Raw genomic sequence first — 9,328 nt, forward strand, 5'->3', positions numbered from 1 at the left:
TATCCAATTCCTTCAACTTACTTTTCCAAGGATAATATCAGAGAGACCGGATTTTTTAAGAAAAAGCGCAGCTTCACTTGCCCCAACTCTCCCCGTATATGTTGGATCTACCTGAAAGATAAAAATTCCCACTCAATTGAAGCATGTCTGTCACGAAAGCAGAGGCAACAAATGAAACATCTCTTCTCTCTAGGTCAAAAGAAGTTACAGAAGTATGCATTACCACTGTGCAGAGAGAACTTTCGGAAGTTTAGCACCGCGGTGGGGAAAGGAAAGAGGGAAATCTTGGGGAAGAGGAAAATGCACTTTATTTTTAAATTACTTTTTTTAAGAACCTACCTGTTTGTAATAAGTTTCGTATAATGGATTCCCAGTAGAAAACTGAAAAATAAGAGAAACATTAAGAAAACGAAGAATGAACTGCAATTACAGACAGCCCACCTTTAGGGATTGACAGAAAAAAAAGCGTATAGTATTTTGTGTATTACTTCTACCAAAAATATAGAACGGTAGGTTAATTTGCTGTGTTCCAAACTGGATACTTCAAATCTAAGTGTGAGTAACAGCGAACCCTCAAAACTTGCAGCCAACAGACTACTGTCACCTCTTAAAACTTCTTATTCACCAGCACTCATACTTATACTCGCACTTTTAATTAACAACACTTTATGGTAATAAGGTTTTGCAGAACAGCTTTGAACTATTTGCCAAAGTATTTCAGATCACAGTTTGAGAACACTGATATCAAAGGCAGAGTTTTCAACATAATGCTGACTTGGCTACCTCCTGCATTGTAAACATACTTATGGAATATTTTCAGCAGACAATTATGAACAGACACACACAAAGCGAGCCCTGGTATCAAAATATGCCTGTGTTAATACATTGTCAGGGCTAGGATCTTAAACTGAAACAGAGTTAAAAAAAATAGAATGAGTAGTTAATTAACAAATGTCAGAATTCTCTGGCAATGTTGTTTGAAGATTTCACCTTGGTGTCATCACTGCATTACACCAAAGCAGCAGACACAAAGGTGGGCCCTGCCCTTTCAGGACACTGAACAAGCAGATTCCTCATCCCTCTTGCTGACATTCCAAGCAAATGGGAACTGAAACGCCCGAAGAGGTGGAAGCCCCAACACCCATCTTCTCACTCGTCTCCTACAATTGCCACACAAGTTCTAGCCATGCGTAGGTTATACCTCCACACCGTTCTCCACGCTCAATGTCAAGAGCAAAACCGTTACAATCCAGTCTCAAAGAAGTCATCCCTTAGAAGAATCAAAAGCCTTAAAAACAAGCAACAAAACAACTCAGCAATGCACAGTTTAATAGGCGAGACACAGATGTTGAAACATCCCAAAGCCTGCTTGGACGACTGCTCTCCACCTACAGGACATAAGTCAGACACCTTGGTGTGTCACCTCCCAAATGCTACCTTCTTCCTTGTCATCCACACGGATTTCTGGGTGTTCTTCCTATGCTGAGGGCAAGGGAGACAGAAATATGATGAAAGAAAAGACCAATGAAGAGCACGAAATTTTATTTTACACAAAGAGAATCTTCCTGTAAGTTTACAGTAAACATGCCAAATCTTGATTTAAGGAGCTATCCAAAATAACTAAACCCTATTAACCAAACGCAAATACACAGACTCTTTGAAGATGAGTAGTTCTACTTGGCTAGAGAAAACATGTGTTTTCAGAAGTTTCCTAAGCATCTTAAATGTACTTCACTTATATCCATCAACAAAACAAGCTGCTGCATTCTCCAACATCAGTACCCTCTAGAAGCTCTTGCTCTTCAGTAGTGGACAGGAGTTCAGAAGATGAAACTTGCAACCACAACTCATAAATCTGACTCATCTTTTTGCTGGCTTGTAAACAATCAGCATAGATAAGCACCACGTTTCTGTCCAAAGTAGGAAACACATCATTCAGAGAAAACATCCAAGCAGGAAATAGTCTGTTCAACTCGGAATAAAATCTACTACGTTTTAGCCAACCATCACCAAACTATATACCTCTCGTTGATCAGAAAGCTCAGAGAAGCTGCCAAAGACCAACTACAAGCTGCTCTAACTAATTTGGCGAGCATCCTGCAGCACGCAGACATTGGATTCATACCAAGATCCAGAGCAAACCACTCCAGCAGCAGTGTTGCATGATCTCATCCCACCACCAGCCATCCTTGTCATCCTCATTTGATATTGTCAGCCATGGCATACAGCTGACTTACCTGACAGAGGTGGCAGGAAGCCAGGGGGGATGTGCTTAAATGCTGTGAAGTTTCTTCTACAGCAATATGTTCATCCAAGTGCTGCTGGAAAGCACTTCATCTACTTGCAGAATTTTACAAAGATTAAGCCTCCCTGACCGATTTACCTAAATGACTGCATCTCTGTGATGAAGCAGACCAGACAAAATGGGCTCAAGTGATAAAAATAGCATAGCTGCACATCTACCCATCACCACATGTGACTACATCACTATTATTCAAGAGGATTCTGTAATTTGATGACAACTGCTGATGAAGAACCTACACAAGACAGCGTCAATGCTGGCAAACACCGACATGAAAAACACTTTGAAAAAGAGTTTGCAGTTGGTGAGTGGTCAAAGGATATATAACCTATTGTACAGCTGTTCAGTCTGACTTACAGGTTAACAACCCTCTGGTTTCTATGCCTACTCCATATTCCCAAAACCGTCACCTATGATAAACACTTTATGCCACCTCCCAAACAGACGCTTCAGAACCCTGGTGCCTTGTTTCATCTCTAAGTTGATTTCCTGTACAAATTCAAAGTTCAAGACTCAAACTTGCACTCTCAGAGCAGATCTGGTACACTGCATTTGTGGTATGCGGTACACGCACATGGATACACCTCCACGTCCCTTAACACAGGTCTGGGAAAAAGGCAGGCATAAGCTGCTGCCACCAGAACAATTAATAAAGCCAGTTCCTAGCGGCCCCCTTTCCTGAGGTCATCTCCAGGCCACAGAGAACCCTGGATCAGGTGAACTATTTTCCTTGGTGTCCTCCTGTTCAACCACTCTTGTCACATCATAAGATGGATGAAAATAGGTACTGTGAAAGGGGAGAAAACAAGGTGTTCCACAAAGATCAGAGCCAAAAGAAGGTTGCTGCTGCCCCAGAAAGATTACCTTTGCCCTTACTCTACTTCCCGGGTATCCCGAGCTGTCTCAGAAGACCAAGCTACAAAATGATCTGCGCTGTCCCAGTATCTCTAACTTAATTCTCCACAACCTCCAGAGGCTATAGGTTGAACATGCCCGGCACAGTGGAAAGACGACTGATAAGGTGATCAAATATTCAAGAAAATAAAGTTACCAAAGGTAAATCAAATCCAGTTTCAGTTGTTGTTTAACCCCAAGAACTGATTTTACATGCTTGCTCTTCAACTGGGTTTATGCATAGCCAGGTGAAACAGACAGCTGAAATGTTAAATAGTTTGAATACTGTAATTTAGATATGTAAAATATATTTCATAAAAAATAATAAAACCCATAATTTCATAGAATAGAACCACAGTAAAATTGATTTATGGCAACAAACATGATTAAACACTTTCACATGCTTGAACTGCCCATATCGGTTATAGCTCCTAATATCTTGCTACCAATATTCTTATTTTATATCTTTCTCAGTGAACATGCTTCAACCTGACAGCATATGTAACATCTCCTATTCCTTTTAATACCAGTTCTGGCATTTGTCATAACCAGCATGTATCTCTGTATTAACCATGAAACTGAGACTATTAAAAGAGGAAATTTATTAATATCCAGGAAAATTCTGTTTACTGCTCGGATTACAGCTAGGTTACTCTTGTTAGTTCAATATAGTAAAAAAAAAAGTTTGAAAACTAGAATGCTTCCAGTAAGTAAGCTCTAAAATAGTACGTCAAAATAACTGATACGTTCACAGAACACGGCGCTGTTCCCTAAAGATAATGTATTATGTTATACAAAATAAAATGCCACTGATGCCAGTCTCTCAAATATCAATTAGAATGTAAACAACACAGAAGCAGGATTTCTACTATAATAAATATTTGATATATTTTGTCAATGTACTATAGAAGATAGAAATTCCACAACAAACTCTTTCAAGTCCAGAGGTTATTCTACTTATATATTTTGCACCACATGACTGCTCTTGAAAACTTTTGGTAACAGTCTGCATGTGCATGGATGTTTCCAGATGTTTCTGAACACGTTCATTTAATTAGAGAGATGTTAAACAGGACTCCTACTGCTATTCAGAAGCTAAAAAGCAGTGTGCTCTCTCGATAGGACACACAGGAAATTACATATTACCCAAGTATCACATAACTCCATTGAAAGACAAATTTTCAGAGTATCACAAATAAAAGTCCATTATTAAAATGAAATTGATAAATTTAAATAACTTGAACATATCAATGGCAGTCGTTCTGAATTCCTGACTGGCCAGGTCACAGTGTAGAAAATAGTTTTAATTTCAAGGCCTTGGAAGGTGGTGGGGTGGTGCTCCTTTTGTTTCCAAAGAAATAAGTAAACTGACTGTCTTCACAGGAATATGGGAAAGAATAAACAGTGATCACACTGTTCAGGTTTAAGTTATTTGGGTGAGAAATTAATCAAAAAACTTTTAACAACAATAATCTACTGAAGGATCCCAAACATGAGAGCAGAGCTCGAAGCCCAGCCTCTCCCAGAGGCACGCTGTGCTCCTTGTGCGAGATAAGCTCCAAGGTCCAGGGTCTTCCCCTCCCCTCAGAACCCTCATTCTCCCGCTGATGGGTGAAAAACCTCTTTTTCACTCCTTCATTCTGAGTTCCTTCCTGGCGCACCCGCGCTATGGCCACGCTACTTGTGCACCTCCCAAGTATTAAGCACAGTCATGACACCCCGACAGCAAAAGGCGACATTAACCCTGCCTTACAAGTAGGAAAATAGGGTGACGCGACCAAATTCGGAGAGTCCGGAGCAGAGGGCGAGCCCCAGCCCGAGCACCTCAGACCGCCGGAATGCCCGCGGCCCAGCCCCAGGAGCTGCAGCCGGGGAGAGAAAGCATCCAGAACGCCTCGGCGCTGCCCTTCCCCAGGGGGGCAGCTCCGGGGCCTCCATCAGGGGAGGGCGCCAGCGCCTTTTGTACCCCCACAGAACCGGCGCCTGCCCCGGCAGGCTCAGCCCCGGCCCGACGGCGGGGGGCCGGCCGCCCCCGTCCGGGGCCTGCTCCCCGCCGCGCACCGACCCGCTCCCCGCCCGCGGGCCGAGCCCCCTCCCCGGCGGACGGGAGAGGCAGGGCCTATGCCCCAGCGCCGACCCGGCCCCGGCGGCACCCGCCTGCGGGAGCGGGACCCGCAGCAGGGAGGGCCCGCTCCGCCTTCCCCGATCGGCGCTCAGCCGCCGGGCCCAGAGGGCCGCGTCTCCCCTCAGCCGCCCCCGGCTGTCCCCTCCCGGCAGCGTCCGGCCGGTTACCTGCTGGCTGAGGGGGATGAGCGCCGCCATCTTCCTCCCAATGATTCGGGCAGCGGCCGGGGCGGGGGGAAGGCGGGGCGAGCGGCGGCGGGAGGCCGCCCGGCCGCGCCTGGCACCGCGCGGCCCCGCTGGGCCGGGCCTGGGCGGGCGGGGGCCGGGGCCTGCTGGGCCGCCGCCGGGGAGTCGGTCGGGGCGGCTGAGGGGAGGCGGAACAAAGCGGGCGAGGCTTTATCTGTCCCTGGCAGGCGCTCCCCACCCCGCCGCCGCTCAGCCCCTGCTGCCCGCAGCCGCTCTGCTCCCGGCCATGGTCGCCTCCCGCCGCCTCGGGGAGGCTGGCCCTGACCTACCTACTTAGGGACAAAGTAGGTCTCAGGGAGACGGCAGCTGCCCTGAGGAATATTCTTCCAGGTAACCGGTCGACCTTTTAGCTGGATGACCCGCATGCAGCTTTCTCCTGGACAAACCTAGTTATTTTACTTTATTACTCTAAACCTTGTCAAAACAGACTTCGCTACATTAAGCTTCCTCTGGTTTGCAATCAATATTCAAAGTTAACAAATCCCTGCCTGGAATGTGTAAATATCAAACATCAGACTGAACGACACTAAATCATTGTGGTCATATAAAAGATAAATAAACAGGAACGTGTAAAGGGCATTACAGTGTATCTCAATAGTTTTCCAAGTTCTTCACAGTGTTATTAGGATTGTTTTACAAGGGACAGCACTTGGACAAGCAGAAGCGAAAGAACTCAACCTCAGTCGCTCCACAGGCAAGAAACTGGGGCTTCCACGGATCCTCCCGCTCCCTCTCTCCTTACCCCAGCAAGGTCTGCGTGCTGGTGTAGTCCAGAGGTAAATGCAAAGCCATTGGCGCTGGAAGGATGGCCTCAGCTTCTGCTAAATTGATAGCATTAGTTCCTGGAGGGGGGGAAGGAAACACGGAAGACTGGAAGGACCTGAGAAGGGATGAAGGAAGTGACTGAATAAGGTTACAAGACAGGTCAGACAGAAGAATAGGCTCATCCTTCACTGTTTCAAATTCTTCCCCCCACTGCCATATTAGAAAAAAAAAATTTAAGGCAGCATCCAGGCAGTGTATGTATTAGTTTCAGATTTTTTTTGAAGGGAAGAAGATTGACTGAACACATTTAAATTTCACAGATTTGTGGATGGACAGACCGCTGTCCCTCAGGTCCCACACCGAGGCTGAGCGCTAGAACGTTCTGTCGGCAGATGAGCAATGGCAGAAGTGCCAGGAGCCGCGGTAATCCCCAAAACCCTGCCAGGTGCACAGTTACTGCAGCAGCTTAGCAGAGCTTATCTCCTCTGCAGTGTGAAGTATGTTGTGAAACACGCTTCACGCACCTGAAACGCCAAACCTGTCAATGAAACATCATAAAAAGCTTATTATGATACTTCCTCAACAAAAGTGAGCATGAATTTTACATTTACTATTAAAGCATGAAAGTGTAAAACAGTTCCAAAACCTAGTGCTTTATTACAGGTGGTTTGAATACATTTTAGCAGTGTTAAAGATACAGTTAATAAAAAAAGTAATTAACCTTTTCTATATAGAACTACTTTTATGGTATTTTTATTAAAAATAACTGAAACCAATTACAAAATTTAATGTTGAATTTTGTAAAAAATCCTGTTTCAGTACAACTCTATTGGTGAAGCTTTCCACAAGCTGTTAACAAAACATCAAAATCCTTAAGTGCAAAAATCCCTAAGTGATTTAAGTGAAAATAACGTGAGCTTCCTCCAAATAACAATTAAAGCTCCTCCTTCTCAACAGCATTACTTTCCACATTCTTTTTTTCTCTCTAGCTTTTTCTTAAACCGTTACTCAAAGTATTTTTCTTCTGTAACCCCTTCTCTCTCCTGCTCTTTTCAGGACTCTAAATATTAAGACTTCATTTTTATGCACCAATAGGTTCTTGATCAGATTAGACAGGGCATGTTTAAAATGTGGTAATAAAGAACCAAGACAGACAAAAGAATTTCATGTTACCTTCATTTCTCTCTCCCCATGTTTCATCTCCAAAGTCTTCTGCATAAACCTCATCATCTGTTATCAAGAACTTGCCAAAAACTGTCAGCTCTCACCTTTGAAGGAATAGGGAAAAAAATGAGGATGCCTCTTTGTTTTCTTAATTGTCTTCATCTCTCTCTTTTCTTTTTATAACAGTACTTTTTTATCATATATTCAACACAGAGTAATCATGTAAGAACCCCATAGATTTTTTCAGAATTTGATGAAGAATTCTCTCTTTTTGGGCACCTGTTTTCAAGAATCTAAAGAACTTGTTTTAACTTTAGGTACTTCACTGCACTTTTAAGAAGTTTTCAGTCTCATCACTGAGAGAGGAAGATCTCAGAGGCACCCTGGAGGGCAGTTTTCTCCTCATTAATCTTTGGGTAAATCAGGGGTCACTGAGCTGCCCGAAGCCTCAGTAAATGCACCTCAAGTCAGATGGAGCAAGTCATGCTTTACAATAATTACACAAATTAGTTTAGGCCCCTCAATTACCTGTAGATGATTATCATCCAAACAGTAACTACAAGAGAAGATCAGTCTGTTTTACAGATTTTTCAATTTTGTACACATATTTACATATAAGCAAGTTAAAGACGTAAGTCCCTAAAATCCCAAACCAACAGATAATGTTTATATGGAGGGGGTAAACAGATTGCTACATACACAGTGAGAAAAAAGGTTTTCTTTTCCAGTAAAGGCACCTCACCTGCCAGACATCTAGTCCAATGATGCTAATATTTTCAAATCCGTAGACACTGGAGTCTGGCGAGTAATTTGGATTGTCAATCTGTGGATGAGGACAAACTCCTCTGTAATATGGGTTATCAACCCGCCTTCGTTTCCATTCCCCCTGGGATAAACCTCATGTTCTGAATACAGTCAGGCAAAGAAAAGTTGCTTAAAGTGTTATCCATAGCTAGGATTATGAGATTATTTATGCTCTGTATAGAGGATTCTTGACCATAGGATAATACCATTCTCCATTCACAGCATCATCCCAATCTTCAGGTTTCTCAGCGCTAGTGTCCGTAATGTATTCAGGTTCATCCCAATCCTTCAGAAAAAAAAAAACAAACACAGGAAGATTAAGAAAATAAAAATAGTCCACAGTTCAACTATATCAAATGTGTATTAAGTAGGAATGAAATAATCCACTAAGGCAAAATAAGGAGAGCAAATTACCTCAGGCTGATGTCATTTGGATCATCAATTTGGATTCGATCATCCCAATCAGTGGGTTTCCTCACTGTTGGATCATTAATTTTCTTTTATGTTTTTCCACCATTTCCACAACCATCTTTGAAGAACTGCACAACAGCAGTGCCAGTATTTTAGTAATGAAGAAATAAACTGACCAAACATAATGTAGTAATGTGAATCTCCACTTAGGTTCTTCTGGTACAAGTTTGAGGAAAAAATCTTAACGTATCCCCCACCGCAGGCTATCTTCTGCTCATGTTTCACAGTATACTGAATGACCAGACTTCCCTTTGTTACTAAATGGTTTAAAACATGAGGAGATAGCATAAAATTTAGAATTTTCACAAGGTTGTAGACCTGTGGGGATATTAGTAGAGTAGTCAAACTTAGATTTTTCTCCATTTGCAAAGAAAAAATATTTTTATTGCCATGCACGGCACATGTATAAAGGCAAATACCCAGCTCTCAAGATGGTTCCCATAATGTATTTTGAACAACTCCCACATACCTTTATCTCACACTGGATCTCCATAAAACTTCCCTGCTGTGAGCTTAAACCTCCCGAGGTCTGCTTTGAGCTCAGAATTCATCCACCTC

The 9,328-nt window shown here is 43.2% G+C and overlaps 2 protein-coding genes across 8 annotated transcripts in view; both read right to left on the reverse strand.

The window, feature by feature from the left end:
• The window catches only part of EPS15L1 (epidermal growth factor receptor pathway substrate 15 like 1), a 44,905-nt gene extending 39,115 nt beyond the window's left edge, over positions 1–5,790 (reverse strand). For 2 of the 7 annotated variants that reach the window (XM_063357921.1, XM_063357925.1), the window contains exons 1-3: positions 5,489–5,790; positions 336–381; positions 22–107 (exon numbers count right to left, since the gene is read on the reverse strand). In XM_063357921.1, the coding sequence (XP_063213991.1) occupies positions 22–107; positions 336–381; positions 5,489–5,518 (162 nt within the window). In that variant the 5' untranslated portion in view covers positions 5,519–5,790. The remainder of the gene's footprint in view (positions 1–21; positions 108–335; positions 382–5,488) is intronic. The other 5 variants (XM_063357922.1, XM_063357919.1, XM_063357923.1 and 2 more) reach the window with 3 other exon arrangements.
• Positions 5,791–6,274: 484 nt separating this feature from the next.
• Positions 6,275–9,321, reverse strand: LOC134526229 (calreticulin-like). Its single transcript, XM_063357894.1, is given in 9 exon segments — positions 6,275–6,446; positions 7,505–7,594; positions 8,231–8,381; positions 8,472–8,585; positions 8,714–8,721; positions 8,724–8,797; positions 8,799–9,014; positions 9,016–9,088; positions 9,240–9,321. Coding segments are annotated over 9 exon segments (867 nt in total). The 3' UTR covers positions 6,275–6,387.
• Between the last annotated feature and the right edge of the window lie 7 nt (positions 9,322–9,328).

The sequence above is a fragment of the Chroicocephalus ridibundus genome, chromosome 22 (genome assembly GCF_963924245.1).
Source record: "Chroicocephalus ridibundus chromosome 22, bChrRid1.1, whole genome shotgun sequence".
Lineage (NCBI taxonomy): Eukaryota > Metazoa > Chordata > Aves > Charadriiformes > Laridae > Chroicocephalus > Chroicocephalus ridibundus.